This window comes from Sinohyriopsis cumingii, chromosome 17 (genome assembly GCF_028554795.1).
Source record: "Sinohyriopsis cumingii isolate HCF-2022 chromosome 17, ASM2855479v2, whole genome shotgun sequence".
In the NCBI taxonomy this organism is placed as follows: Eukaryota; Metazoa; Mollusca; class Bivalvia; order Unionida; family Unionidae; genus Sinohyriopsis; species Sinohyriopsis cumingii.
In genome coordinates this window covers 62845270-62861702 of record NC_142977.1, presented here as the reverse complement: position 1 = coordinate 62861702, position 16433 = coordinate 62845270, and the positions used below count along the sequence as shown (strand labels likewise).

Here is a 16433-nt window from a genome sequence, read left to right as displayed (position 1 = left end):
GTAAAATTCAGATACTGGCTTGTCCATATTTGATTTGTATCCAGGTTTCAGATAAGATTCAGTGGAGTTGGTCAGGGAACAAGACTAACTTTAAAGGAGTGCCTCATATACTTTAAATTGCAGATACTATTGCATGCAAAATGTCTGCATGAAGTTGTTGCTTATAAAATTTTCCAGTAAGGGTGTTCAGCTAGTTATACAATTTAAAGACACAAGGGACAGAAAGCCTCTTGAAAAGCTGTAATAGTCCAGAAGAAAAAGATTCACGGGGGGTGGGGGTGGGGGGAGCAGTAAGAATAACAGTTAAAGTTATTGGACATTGTGTGTTGATTTTGAGCGTGTCTCATGGCGGGAGAGATGATTGCCGTTGCCACATGAAATTCTTTTTAAGAAAAGGCCAAGGATTACATCAAGCTGAAAGATAGCAAGAAGCCATTGAGCTAAATAAGGTTTGGACTACAATTTTTGAGACTGTACTGGAGGTAGTTCAGATCTAAGTGTACCTTACAAACTTTTTAGTTGAACATAATGTTTACCATTACTGCATCAGTCTCAAATCACACTTGTGAACTTTTCAAATAAATGTTTTTGTCTTGACATTATCAGTACATGAAATTTTGTTATACAACTGAAAAGTGGTATAACATACTGGAAAAAATGGACAGCCTAGCTGAGATGATCTTGTTCAGGTTGTCTGGTCTGCTCTCGGTCAGTGGGCTATTGGTTGATAATATTCTCAGTGTCAGTGTTTTATTTGTTTGCACTGTACTCTTGATCAGTGGGTTATTGATTTGAGCCAGCTGCAGTTGTACTCTTACACTTGCTTTCTTGCACCCATCATGCTTATCTATACTTAGTGACCATCATCAGTTCTGGAGTTGAGTTGCAGTGGACTTGGGCCACATCAGGGGACAGATATATTCATTAGCTGCTTCCTGCCATGTAAATGGGAATATACTGTGCCACTAGAAGGATTGGGAATTCTTTGACTTTAAAAAAATAAACAAATTCAGCTATTGTGAGAACAGTTGGTCTTTTGTAGATAAGTCAGTAACTTGCATACACTACATATCCCAAAACTTTCCTCAACTAGACACTGTTGGAATCCAAATATTGGGCAATTTTATTTAATTAAAGGGATTAAAATTCCTGCTTTGATTTTGGCATAGTGTTCATTCACTTTTACCAGGTATAGTTTGTATTACTACTAATAGTAACAAACTTAAGGGTATTACTAATATTAGTAACAAAATATAGGTTCACTCACCTCTTGTGTCAGTTTTATATGTCAATGGAAACAAGTCATATATAAATAAAAATACAGTTATCTCCCTTTAGTATTCATCTGATGGTAATACTTGAAACAAAGTATAAAATGCATTTATAAGGAAATCACCATATTACTTCCTTAAATTTTGTTTTAAATGTTGATATGAATTTCTGTGGCTGACATATCAAGAAAGGAAGATGAAAAAAATATTACGAATTTTATTTATAACTTCTAGTAATAAAAGACAACCCTGAATAACAATATCTGTGGAGTTAGGTTCATCTGTCTCATCTTGATTGGTGTCATGTCAGATCTCCAAGCCATCATCAGTACTTGAGGTTGTCAGTATTCAGAAGGGAAAATGTCTTATTTGAACCAGTCTACATGGGACATGGGGTTACAGACAAGTTGGATCCAGTCTGCAGAGGAGGTGGGGTTACAGATTAGGACCAGTCTGCAGGTCAGATGGGGTACCAGATGGGTTTGTTTGTTGAGGTTTCACTGTATTAAATTAAATTCATGACACTAATTAAGTTATTTCAGGATCTTAAATTCACTTCAATATTTTGTATGCTTTCAGGGCTGCAAATGCCCAGAGTTTGTACGAGACTGTTCAGTTCTTAGCAGAGAAGGCTAGAAATGCTTCAATCTTGGCATATCAAGAGGCACTGGACCTATACACTGAGGCCACATCCATCCAGATTCCAGGGGTGGATGTTAATCGACTAATGGCAGAAGCAGCTCAGATTAAAAAAGAGGTAGGCTGTGAAAGGAAACCTAGTACTTTATATAGTGTTGGGGAAGTGTTTGAGGGGTTTGTATATTTTTCTTGTATTGGATGTGTGTGTGTGTGTGATTTGGAATTTTAACATAGCTTTAAAAAATGTTCAGTCATATCGCTACTGTATCTGTAGTGTGACAGTTTATAGTGATGTTTAGCACTGGGGCATCATGCTGCAGACATGTAGCATGCTGTCCCACCCAGTCACATTATCCTGACATCAGGCCGACCAGTCCTAAAACTAAATTCTAAATGCTGATCTAAATGTTAGATCTTGGGAGGTTATAATGTAACAAAGTTATTAATTTTGTTCAATTTGTTTTTCTTGATCCCTTATATTTGGTTGGTCTTCTGATGGAACTTTGAGGACATCATTGGTTATATTATGCAAAGGAAATGGGAGCTAAGGTGCTTTTCCGAAGGACACATCAAGCAACCAGCCTGAACTGGCTTGGATAGATATCACATCCACAACTATAAATATACGAGTCCAACACTCTTCTAAATTACCATAGCGGAACTACTCAATTAGTAAATTTTCTCTTCTTTGTACTTGCGTACAAGTCAATCAGCACAGATGTTGATCTGCTGTCTCATAACATGCTGGATGATCTACAGTTTATTATTAGTAATTAGTAGAACAAACAACATAGACTTTGATCTGCCAGCTCATTATGCAATATCGATCAGGGTCTGTTGTTTGCTATTGGACTCAGCAAGCAGATACGATACCAGCTTTACTATACATGGTTTCATTGAAAACCAACATAATCCCCACCCATTTTAAATCATAGATTTTTAGGAATATGTACATTCCTATGCCCTGATTGCATTAAGTGAAGGTGTCTTGATAGTACCTTGATCATCTGACTTGAGAAACCTGTTAGCAAAGGTAGTACAAAAACCACTTGGTATAGACAAAAGAAATTTTGGCTAGCATGTGTCTAAACCTATGTAGATAACTTAGATTTTCATACAAGTAATGTAATTTTCCAAACTTGTACAAATTTGTTAACATTTTGAATTTCTTCTTTTCTTGACAAAATTCTTGTCAGCAACAATGAACAAAACCACTTGTAGGAGATTAGGGAAATAATTCCATCATATTTTTCAAGTCCATTCAAAATATTTTTTAAATCATACAGTGCAGTCTTTCTTAATTTCCAGATCTGTCAATTTATTACTTAAAATAAGATGAAAACTGCTTTTGCTTATTTGATCTAATGTGAACGTGGTCATGATTAAATAGATAAGGGAGATAAATCATGGGTCACATCTTTTAGCAGGAATTTTGAATTTTGGTCTTGAAGATGAGAACTGAGTGTGAGTAATAAATGTATAGATTTATAAATAAAGAGGCAATGCAATATTTATTAATGTTTAATAAAGCATTTCAGATATAAATAATAAATGACTATTCCCCACACAAAATATGAGTCGTGCAAATAGAAAATTTGCATCAGGGTTTTTGGTTTTTGATTTGCTGCTAGTTTCTAAACCCATTTAAAAGATTCTCATATTTGGCATAAATCTAGATGAATCTAAGACAGTGTGAGCTCATAATGAGTTATCTTTATTATCTATACGGCACCACGACTATCAGGCCGTCAAGTGGGTTACCTCTGTAGTTACCTTTGATCAGTAAACAAAAAAACAGTCCTAGATTGAATTGAGAGTGTAACATTTATTTATGTGGAGTATATGTTGCTGTATGCCTGGGTATTATTAAATAACAGAAAAATAAGTTGTAAAAAGTACTTTTTGAAAGGATGACATATCTAGCAAAAACTTGACTAGTACAGAGTATTGTAAAATAACTTTACATGTGACCTGTTTCTGAAGAATTTATAATTTAGATTTCATTGATGACATCGTGTAACACGTGCTAAGAGATGCATTTTAACATTCAAACCTGTTAGCCAACTTGTTCTTTTGTCCTGAATTCCTTGCATTTCTTTTCCTTAGTTTTACTCTCAACTTGTCATGAAACCAAATTTTGATTCTGTGATAAATACTTAAACATACTTTGGAATTTATGTCTGTATGTATATCAACTGCTGGACTGGTAGTGATGGCACTGCCTAAAAATTTTCAAGGGCTGATAATTGACCTCTAGTCCTCATTCATTCTGTGACATGCACACTTGCTTCTATGACCTTAGGGTCAAAGTTCCAGTCACAGAAAAGCTGCATTAAGATTTTGGTTGAAGTGTTTTCATTTGATTATCATTTCTTAACCATTTGATGGATCTTTTCATATTCGGGATGAATTATTATGATGTTAATTCAGTCGATGTAGTGTACACTTTCCTCTTTGTTCTTGGGGTAAAGGTCATGGCCATAGAATTTTTTGGTCAGGGTTCCGTTAATTATTTAGCTCTACTGGTCATAGACCAGAAGAGCTTATGGGATGGTCTGATGCCCTTTGATTTGTTAGCACAAGTTTATTATCACTACTCCTTCATAAACTACTAGGAAGATTGCCATGAAACTTAAAACACACATTCCTCCCTTGGTCTAGTTGGTCCTGAATAAAAAATTATGCTGCTTGGACATCCAGTGTGGTTGCTACATTGGCTGTTTTGAAAATTATACTGCGACTTCTCCTGAATTGATGCTCATATCAATACAATGTTTCGACTGGAAGACTTCTTATCATGTCTTGTGAGACTAAATGAAAATGATCTCAGTCTGGTGTCTAGTATAGCCACCACAGCAGCCAACATGAAAATCTTGTTATCTGTACTCCTGAAGGAAAAATTATGTTAGCATGGGGTATTTCATTAGAAGACATCTTGTAATGTATGGTTTGTCCTCATTGAAAATAGTGTCAATCTGATAGCCAACATGGCTGCCACAGGGGCCATCTTTAAAATCTTGTTATTACTACTTATCCTGAAAAGATGGTCATATCAACATGGCTGTTTTCACAAAGAGACTTCTTATCTTGTCTAGTTAATACTAAATAAAGATGGGACTGATCTTTCCATGTTAAAAATCTTTTTATTGCAACTCCTCCTTAATGGAATGTCCTATTTCCATGGGGTTTTCACTAGAAGACTTTTAATGTTGTATAGTTAGCCCAGAATGAAAGTGAATTGAAGGTTGTATCAATATGGGGTTTTTACTAAACAGTTTCCTATCATATCTAGCAGGTCCTGTAAGTGGCATTCAGACATTCAGTATGACTCTTACAATGGCCATCTTTAAAATCTTGCTCCACTTCTCCTGAATCCATGGTCATACCAGCATGGAGTTTTCGCTAAAAGACTTCTTATGATTGGTCATAAATAAAACTGATGCTGATCTGATTTTAATATGACTGCCACAATGGACATCTTGCAGTTCTTCATATCACTACTTTTAGGTGGTTGGTCAGATCAACATTATGTTTTCACTAAAAGACTTCTTATGATGTCTAGTTGGTAATAAGTAGAACTGTTGCCAAATGGATATTGAATGTGGCCACCATGGCATCCATCAAGCAAATGTTGTTATCATTGTGTCTCCAAAACAGAAAGTCCTAAAACATGTGGTTTTCATCAGAAGACCTCCTATTATGCCTTGTTGGTCCTAAATGAAAATGGTGTAAAGCTGACACCCAGTATCTCCACCACAGCAGCTAGTTTCAAAATCTTGTTATTGATGAAAAATGTAAAAGATGGTTTCCACACTCCACAGTGAAAAGGAGGAAATGATCTTGAATTCCTGGAAATTATTTTCAGTCATCATTGTCAGTTTTTTGAAAGATTTATTTTTAAAAATTTGATTACTTGGTCTTTTTTTGGTGGCCTTATATCTGCTAAATCCATTGATGGATTTTCTTTGCACTTAAGGATAAATCATCATGAAGCTAAGATAGTTCATTCTTCAATGCAGGCTCTCAATCCATTGAGCTTGGGGTCAAGGTTAGTCATGGAAAATTTGCAGTCCAGTTTTGCTTAAAGTTTTTTTTATCCTTTACTTCTTTTTCCTGAACCCCTTGATGGGTTTTCTTCATAATTTGGCTCAATTATTTTGAAGCTGTGACCATTCATTCTGCAGCATGAATGCTCAATCTTTTGATCTTGGGATCAAGGTCACATTTTATGACTTTCTTTGAACATGGGCTCAACTTGCAGGCTCTGGCCCTCGTTTTAATTATATTTTTCCCCAGCAGAAACAATAAATGAAAACAATTTAAACATCATTGCATTGGTTGTATGAGTTATTTTTAATTTTGTGACAATTTTTCAGGCAGCTGATATCAAGGCCGAGGCAAAACGTTTAATAGAGGAGAACCAGAAGCTGTTATCTGATATAAAGAATGAGGAAGGCAATGCTGAGAAACTATTAGAGTCAGGTTATAATCAGCAGCAGGTATAAATCAGTTGGTCAGTTTTTATTTGTTTTTGTCTGTGTGTCAGAAGGAATTGCTAACACAATTCTTGAATCTGAAACAGGAATTGTATTGTCTGTCTGAATGTCTTTTTGGTTTATATTCAATTTAAGCATACATTTGGTTTGTTTCTAACTATTCACCTTCTTGCCTGACAGTGCAGGTTAGTGAGGCATGACTGAGAGACTTATTTAATCTGTCAAAATAAAATATCAGGTGTCTGTCTGTCTCTGTCATTTTATATCAGGGATCAGGTAGGCATCGCCAAGAGACATGTTAAATTTAGTTTTACGAATCAAAGTATATTTAACTGTCATAATTTCTTTCTGTTATTTGATTCAAATTTTGCTGTGGACATTGGAAGTATGGAATTCTTATCTTGTATTTTTGATGATCCTAAGATACCTAGGTTTGATGAACTCTGGTCCTACATTCACCTAAATTTCACCAAGAGAATTTAGCATAATGATCAGTTTTACAATCCTTCAATCTAGTTGGCTGAAATTTTTGATCTTACATATAACTGACTAATCCAATGTCATCATTCTCAACTTGATTATATTTATGTGAATATCCCTTGAAACTGAGTTAATCAGAACTCTGTGTCTGTTTCTGTGAGATAGATAAAAATGACAATATTACTTGAAGAAATTAACAACAAAGGAACACTTTTGATTAACTAGTTTGTTCTCTGATCTCATCACAGCACCATCAAGCAGTCACAAGTAGAATTAGAATTTAAGAACTTTGTATTAGGGCCAGTTAAATGAACCGAACACTTCTATAATTTTTCCTGCGCCTGGCAGTTTATCTTGGAATGTACCAGGGTTGATGAATGTGAAAAGTGTGTGTCTTTATGCTATTTACTGGATCTTGTTTCTTCTAGATCCTTCTGTTAGGAAATACATCCTCTGTAGATTTGTATCAGTAGTGTAGAAATGTCTGCAGACTTTTGTCAGTACTCTCAGTACCTTGATTCATTTTAGCGGGCAGATGAACTGCTAGCTGAGGTAGATGCTGCCAGGGCCCAGGCATTAAAGGCTGTCAGAATGGGAGACAAGACTCTGCGGGAGGCCAATGAGACCTTACATACCTTACAAGGTACTAACTTGAAAAATTGCACAATCTCAAAACTGTAAATGTATTCTTGAGAGTTGACACTTGTCCAGCCCATGCTTGTAGTGAAACATTAGTATAACAGATAACAGTTGATGCCACAATGTGAATGGTCATAAATATGTTAGCAAAACTGTAATTTTTGGAATAGTATTTTATGCATATACATATTTTATGTATTAATGGTCATTTCTCATTTTTTTATATACATACATACATACATACACACACACACACACACACACAAATATTTCATATGAACTTTTGTAACATTGCTTTATTTGAGAATAGAATGTTATTTATAAATGTAATATTTCTTCCTCTTCTCTATAAAGGGTTTAACCAGTTGGTGAAGGAGAGTAAGGGCAAAGCAGATGATGCTCTAGGAAAGGCTGGAGAGATAGAGGGCAAGATTGAAGAGGCTGAGAAACTGACCCTAGAGGCCAAGATGGCACTTAGCGGGGCCGAGAGTGATGCTAACAATGCCCTTAGCATTGCTCAGCAGGCTCAAAAGACAGCTCAAGATGCCTCAAACGTTAGTACAGATTTACTCTAAGAATTTAAGTTTCCAGAATTCGGAGTGCTCAGAACTTTCTTTTGAGGTGTTGGTTATTTAGTGGGGTTTTTGAGGCTACAGGCTGCAGAAGGGTTCATGCCAGAAAATTGTGATTTTTGATACTGATCATTCGAGTGTTTGATGTTGGAATTTATTATCAGTGATACGTAACTCCTGCTGTTGCTTAGTTTATCAGTTACAGGATAGAATTACCCTCATCCATATAATAAAAATTTATCCTCCCAAACATAAATCATTACAGATGGCCAAAATAAGTGAAACACAAGTCTTTTATCCCCATGATTTAATATGATTTATCCATATATATAAAAAATCAAGACAAAGAGACACTTACATTTTCCAATGTATATTTTCTTTTTTGAGTTGAAATGAAAATTTCATAACACCTCACAAAAGTCCAATTTTCATCACTTTAAAAAAAAAAATTCTTCACTGGCATGAGTTATACCTGTTCTGCTGTTCCTTCTAGTTGTCTTGAATTTTTGCATTTCTTAATGGGTATGGGTTCTTTTGTTTCTGAAGAACTCCAACCACATCTCCTGCTTGTTCACTTTTTTTCATAAGACACTCTAAAATATATTGCATTTTCTTGATTAGGATAACAGGCATCTTTACCTATGTCTATTCATTTCTCCTACTATTTCTTTGCTTTGACATTGTGGACATTGTGGAGCCTAGTGTCCTTTCTCTTGACATATAACAGGTATCTTGACTTTTACCTTGAATGAAGTAGTCTGTTGTCTTATCTGAAGTAAAGTTTCAAATGACTCTCTGTGAATCTCTGACCAGAATTGCAATCTGTTTTCACTTTTCCAGTTTGAGAGCTGAATGAGTAATATATTCTTTTAGCAGATAGAAACAGCAAAAATAATTTTTAATCGACAGTTGGGGCATTTTTTAAAGGACTGGACAACACGTTCTCTGGTCAACTGTTTCTTGCCCAAATTTATAAATCAAATAATTTACCTTACAATTTAAGGGACCACCAATGCTTTCTCAAACAACTATCCTCCATACCCATTGAAAGAAGTTTTTCACCTGAATTATCAGGAGCATTTTTGGTCATTGCCACCCACCCCATCATAATCCCTTTTATTTTGTCGTCAGAAATGCTGGCTTGTTATTGCAATGCTAAAGTCACGTGCATTGCTGTACTGTTGTTGACCAACAACTGGAACAGAACCATTTAAGTTGTAGGGTGGAGTGATTATAATCAAACATATTCTACTTGCTTTTGTTCTGCAAAATCATATTTATAAACAAATGTTTCAGTGAATGTAGGTTTTCCTTTTTCTCCTTCAAATACACTCCCCAATCACATTATGTTAGGAACTTTTCAGTGTGAGGAATTAAAAGGATCAGTCACCGAGTCTTGTTGGTGTAAGGTTTATATACCCTCTTACAGCCAGTGCAGTTGATTTTGTTTCATGTGACATCAGGACCCTAGTTTATGCTGGGTGATAGCATGATAACCTTAATATTTGCATTCAAATTAAATTACTGGTTTTTTTTTTTTTAATGCATCAGGGATTTGAATTTGGAAGAGGTCTAGCTCAACAAAAAATTTTATTAAAAAAAGATACTAGATAATAATCAGATTATTTATTAAATAATTAAAATTAATTATTATCCTGTTTTTCTTTAAAAACAGAAATTGCTAATATTTGAACTAGTTTTGGTTGTCGTTGGAAAAGATAATGAAAAAGGTATATGCGGTATGCCTCGTAAAGTGAGGATGGTAATGGGAGGACTCTGTTTCCTCTGAGAAAGTGGAGAATTCCAGCAGAAGACATTATGGTGTAAACATTAAAGTTATCATGGGAGAAAAAATAATAAATTCATTTGAAAATGTCTGAACTCTGATTTAAACATTTTATCAGCACTGTAAAAGTGTAATATTAGTGCATCCAAAAATAATCTCTATTTTTACACTCAGTATTACTACTGATTACTGAACACCTTATGTTTTTGAAAATGTGGTATCCATTTTGCAGTACCTTATTTGCAGATTAAGTACCAATGAATGTTAATTTTTGAAAGATCTTTCTTAGTCTGTGAATGTGTATGTAAAGGTCAGACTGGTTAGCAAATTATTTTTTGAGGTTACTTCAGTTACTAGTTTTGTTATGCATGTGTATGTATGTACCAATAGTTGTCAAACAATAAATATTAAATATGTAATAACTTTTTTAAGTAATGTGCATCAGGCTTTTAACTTTGTTACCAAAAAATGTTTTGCACGCACACACTGATGTATGCACAAACACACACACACACACTTTGAATAGCAAAAAGGTTACTCAAGCAATGTTTTCTTTATTAGCTGACATTATTAGATATTGCATGATGTGGAAATTGCAGTTTGGTGCTCAGTGGAGCCTAATCTTTGTGTTGTACAGAGTTTCACTAGTTTTAAATTGGTCTTGGGGGGGAAACAATGAAATCACAATGGTACAAAAGAGCAGACAGTTGACCATACTTGTGAAGTGTACAGGATTACTGTCATTTGTTGACTGATTAGAGTAGAAGCAGCATTACCAACTGCTTCCCCTTGGTCTTTTCATTTCATTTTGTATTTAGCATTTTGAAGAAAGTTTTGGAACTTTATTTTAATATAGTGTTAATTATTTTTAGGAGGCAAGCACTATTCGCCAGGATGCAACAAAGACCAAGCAGCGTGCTGTGGAATTGAAAGATGAGACAGACACACTTGAGGATCAAGTGCAGGATACCAAGGAGCAAATTGACAACTACAGTCTTAAGACGGATGCTGATGAGAAGCTGGCCATGGATGTGAGTTGCCTGCCCTTTTTTGTGTCTGCATCTTCATACGATGTGATCAGATATTGCTGCCTCTGCCTGTGCTGACACCTTTCCATCCATTAGCTCCTCTTTACAGCTAGAAACATATTTTAAACTGATAAAACTTTTTTGTACAAATTGGGAGATTGTGGCCATATGTGAAATGATTTTCAACAAAGATTAGCAGATGGCAAAGACTCATTCCAGTTTTGAATTAGGGTGAGGTGGAGTGGACTTATCAAATAATAAAACTTATAAAATGAATATAGCCAGTTAGCACATGGCACAGGTTTGAAGACACAAAGAAGCTTTGATAAAATATTACATTGTGTAGTCATATCTAATAAAAATGAATGACTCAAGTACATTATTAGTTAAATATTCATGCTTCTTTAATACATTGAAATGATGGCCTTGTCAGAGGAGTCACTTTGAGTGAGGAGAGATGTGATGTTTAGGATAATAGGCATCTCTTGAGAGAGGGCCACATCAGAGGAAGTTCCTTGAAAAATTTTCAGATCCTGAAAAAAGTGTTTGGGATTTCTGTATTAATATAGTGTTTTGTGTTTTCAGGCTCTGAAGAAAGCAGGAGAGGCCAAGCAGTCCTCTCAGGATGCTGCTAACAAAGTGGCAGATGCCTTATTTAAGGTGGAGAACATCAGCAGTATTCTGGGTAAGCAAGCTTTTATGTGGTTTGTGATTTTCATTTCAGTGCACTCCGATGAATATGGAATAGGTTGTATAGTGTTACCCTTTTCCATCACAATTAGGTAAAGTTCTGTATTAAGGTCAGTTTCTTCGGCATGCCCAGCCCCAGAGGAATGGATGTCCAGCCCCATTTTCATATGTAGGTGCAGTTTGGTGAGTGCAAAACCATTCTACCAAAAGCATGTCACTTTTAGGTACAGTTCTTCCTTCAGTGACTTCATTACCTGATAAAGTTAACATTAGGGACAAACTCCACTAATTTTCAAATCCATTCCTCCCCAAAATGACGAAAAATATCTTGTCTGTATGCTTATGGATAAGAGGAAGCAACTCTTACAAATTACCTTGCCTTAGCCCCTCAAGGTGAATACCTGTGTACTGGATGTTGACCTATTTTATCTTTTGCCAGAATGCTAATGGGGGAACATCATAGTGACTACTTATTTGGATCTAGCATTCTTGGCCATTGTTTACTTAGCTGAAAATGGGGGAAGCGATCACACTTGGAACTAAAAAATTACACACAGCCAAGGCTGTGAATAGGGCTGTCTATCATACAGTGGCTGATGCTGTTACTACTTCCAGTCGTGTGAGAAGAGATGTTCTCTTGTGCTTTTTGCTTATGGCATATGACACGGTGACCCTGCACTCACTGTCTCAGTTCCGCAGATGTACCATAATGAGGAGGTTAGGAAGCAGGTGATACAAAAGATACTGTTTCAGATGTCCTTGCCTGCCTCTTTCTCTTTTTGACATTACCTGGAACAATGCCATCAGTAAGAGAATAAAAGCTTTCCACAACAGCAGCACTTCTTTTTATTGACAGGCAAACTTGAGGCAAGCTCAAACCCCAATTTTCATATGCCTGTCAGGTGGGCAGACCTGCCAACTGTTACGATTTAGCCATAAGTCTTATGAAAATTACCCTTAAAATACGGACTTACGGCATACAAGCAAAAACTATGGAAAAATGATCATCCGAGTTTTATTTGGATCCGTGTTTCATATTAGAATTAGTGAAATTAGTTAGGGAATTAGGCTAACATTACAGCAGCACCCCAGACACTTTAAAATGTACCTATTTGTTCATGCAAAGTGTCTGCATGATCAAACTGTTGATTATATAATTTTTTTTTAAATGGCGTCTCGAAAGTGATGCATGTTTAAGATGAAATGGAAAATAAGCCTCTAGAAAGTGTTAATAATTAACACAGAAGAATAAAAAAGAATATTCAGATTCTTGTGAATAAAAGATGGAAAGGACACAGTTATGTTGATTGGACATGACATGCTAATATGAGTACGTCTCCTGGAGGGAGATAAGATTGCCGTTTACATATGGATTGGAAGCAGAATTTCCAAGAATTATGTCAAGTTGAGAGATAGTAACAAGCCGTTGAGTTGCATAGGGTTAGGAACTAAAATTTGTGCAACTGTACTAGTGGTTAATAAGGTCTATGCGTACTTTACAAAACTTTTAATTTAACATAATGTTATTGTCACTGCATCAAACAATTTAAATTATGTTTTCCAGCTTTAAAATAGCAGTTACTGATATTTATTTACACCTTACTGAAAACTGGTCAATCTTACGGAAAAAAAATCAGCAGCCTTACTGAGACGGATTCTTCGGAGTTGGCATGTTTGGGGGGGGAGATTATTAAGCTCCTCCTTTCACAAGCCTCCCAGTGCTCAACAATAACTTGCCATCCATCCTGGTGACCCTCATCTGGGTAACAGACTCCACATTCAACAAATTTGGATCAGCCTCTTCCAAAAGAATTATTGAGTAATCCAGGTTGTTTTGGAGGGGCTGCAGATCTTTTTTTTTCTAGCCCATAACCCTTTTATTTTCCCCTTTTTATGATGGATGCCCCTAACAATCCCATAATGGTGGATGCTTCATAAAGGGAGATAGAGTTTGTACTTGTAAATTGGGCAGTGGAAAGAGAATGAAAACGGCATTCACCAGGCTTCTATTCCTGACCCTTTCTATTCATGAAATCAAACTGGAAACTGATGCCAGTCATACACCTTAGCTGGCTCACTTTATTGGAGATTTTTTTCTTCAAAATAGAGATTGTAATGCATAGATGACATGATCAGCCAACATTTAACGGATTCACATTTCCATGTAACCATGAAGTCGATATTTGAAAAGTACCATCGCTTTGGTTGCCATGGTGTTGTGTATCAGTTTTGTGCCCTTCATCTTGCTTGAACATTAATGCTATGGGCCTTCACCAAAACACTAAAAGTGTGCAATATCCCACATCAGGACATCACCCTTCATGGTGACATTGGCATACCAGGATGGTACATTTCTGCAGAAACACTGGGTAATTTTTTGTTTTAGTTCAGGATATGAATCACCTCAAAGTTTAGGGGGAGTAATAAACGGACTAATTTGACCTAATCCCATCTCAGCACTTGGTTCATCTTCAACCTTGTCAAGCTTTACACTAAACAGATTACATCATATATTCTTTGTATCTGAGCTAATTTATTGCAGGGTTTCTTTTTCATTGAAAGAGTTTCTTAAGTCCTCGGCTTCCTCACTGTGTTGATGGATCTGACCTTGCTGACCATGATCTCATTCAAAATTTTCCACTTTCCGAATGGAAAGAAAGGAGTGGTTAGTGATAGGAATTCCCCTGTCAACCATTAATCACAATCTGTACAGATGCAAGTTTATCGGGTTGTAGGGCCCTTTTGTTGCCTGGCCTCGCCAGAGTCAACATGTAGTGGATGGCATCAGAGAATGCTTTTCTTATGTCTCATGGAAATAAATTATGCTGATCTATCTCCAGATATGGCTGCCATTACTAAAAGTTGTAAGAACTTTTAAATGATGTGTCAAAAAGCGCCGAACAGAATTTGACCAAATGTAACAAGGATTTCTGCATCATGGGCTTTAAATTAGTATAAATAATGCTTCTCCCAGATCAGGGGGCCCCGAGTGGTCTAAAGCGCTCGCCGTTCTGGATCACTGCCATCTCACCTCTGTCTGCGTGGGTTCGAGTCCAGGGCTCGGCTGGCATGGGTAAGTGGGAAAGACTGCCAGTAGCTCTCGTGGGTCGGTGGTTCTTCCCTGGGTTATCCAGGGTTCTTCCTCCACCAGTTATACTGGCCGCCATGTATAGCCTATCTTGTGCTGAAAAATGGCGTTAAACCCTAGAACAACAACAACAAAAAAAAAATTCCCAGATCAAGCATGGCAGCCATGACTGAAGTAAGAAAAACTTGTGAAATGCAGCTTCTTAAAAACAACTCAACAGAAATTAACCAATACAAATTATCACAGTCCATGATAAAATGGCAGCCATTACTAAAAATAGAGACTTTTCAATATTTTCTTCTCCTCAACCACTGAACAGAACTTAACCAAATTTGAAAAAAAATATCCCATCAACAAAAGATTTCAGTTTGATGCCAATCTGCCATAAAATATGCAGTTAGTGAAAGTAGAACAATCTAGAAATCACTTTTCTAAAAAAAAGAAAACAAACAGAATTTGACCAAATTTGACAGAAAGAACTGTGACATGAAGTGTTTTCAAATCTATACAAATGATGCTAATCCAGCATCAGGTATTTCGACCACTACTAAAACTAATAACGTTTTGCTAGTAATAATATTAGCTTATCATAAATTAATCAGAAGATTGGCATGAAACTATGCAGACACATTCATCCCAAAATTCAAGGTCTACAGTATTTGAAGGGATGGTTATGTCAAAAGGGTTTTTCATTATGTCTACCATTTTGGATATTCAATATGTCCATCTTGAACATCTTGTTATGGCTTCAGTATTTGAAGGGATGGTTATATCAAAAGGTGGTTTTCATTATGTCTACCATTTTGGATATTCAATATGACCATCTTGAATATCTTGGTATGGCTACAGTATTTGAAAGGATGGTTATATCAAAAAGGGTTTTTCATTATGTCTACCATTTTGGATATTCAATATGGCCATCTTGAACATCTTATTATGGCTACAGTATTTGATGGGATGGTTATATCAAAAGGTGTTTTTCATTATGTCTGCCATTTTGGATATTCAATATCGCCCTCTTGAACATCTTATTATGGCTACAGTATTTGAAGGGATGGTTATATCAAAAGGTGTTTTTCATTATGTCTACCATTTTGGATATTCAATATGGCCATCTTGAACATCTTGGTATGGCTACAGTATTTGATGGGCTGGTTATATCAAAAGGTGTTTTTCATTATGTCTACCATTTTGGATATTCAATATCGCCCTCTTGAACATCTTATTATGGCTACAGTATTTGAAGGGATGGTTATATCAAAAGGTGTTTTTCATTATGTCTACCATTTTGGATATTCAATATGGCCATCTTGAACATCTTGGTATGGCTACAGTATTTGAAGGGATGGTTATATCAAAAGGGGTTTTTCAATATGTCTACCATTTTGGATATTCAATATGGCCCTCTTGAACATCTTGTTATGGTTTCAGTATTTGAAGGGATGGTTATATCAAAAGGGGTTTTTCATTATTTCTACCATTTTGGACATTCAATATGGCCCTCTTGAACATCTTATTATGGCTACAGTATTTGAAGGGATGGTTATATCAAAAGGTGTTTTTCATTATGTCTACCATTTTGGATATTCAATATGGCCATCTTGAACATCTTGGTATGGCTACAGTATTTGAAGGGATGGTTATATCAAAAGGGGGTTTTCATTATGTCTACCATTTTGGATATTCAATATGGCCATCTTGAACATCTTATTATGGCTACAGTATTTGAAGGGATGGTTATATC

The 16433-nt window shown here is 35.9% G+C and overlaps 1 protein-coding gene across 1 annotated transcript in view; it reads left to right on the top strand.

The window, feature by feature from the left end:
- The window catches only part of LOC149779090 (laminin subunit gamma-1-like), a 130363-nt gene that overhangs the window by 101073 nt on the left and 12857 nt on the right, over nucleotides 1-16433 (top strand). Inside the window, exons 21-26 of the mRNA XM_089939643.1 lie at nucleotides 1851-2028; nucleotides 6287-6409; nucleotides 7415-7529; nucleotides 7880-8079; nucleotides 10756-10914; nucleotides 11497-11596. Coding sequence (XP_089795769.1) covers nucleotides 1851-2028; nucleotides 6287-6409; nucleotides 7415-7529; nucleotides 7880-8079; nucleotides 10756-10914; nucleotides 11497-11596 — 875 coding nt within the window. The remainder of the gene's footprint in view (nucleotides 1-1850; nucleotides 2029-6286; nucleotides 6410-7414; nucleotides 7530-7879; nucleotides 8080-10755; nucleotides 10915-11496; nucleotides 11597-16433) is intronic.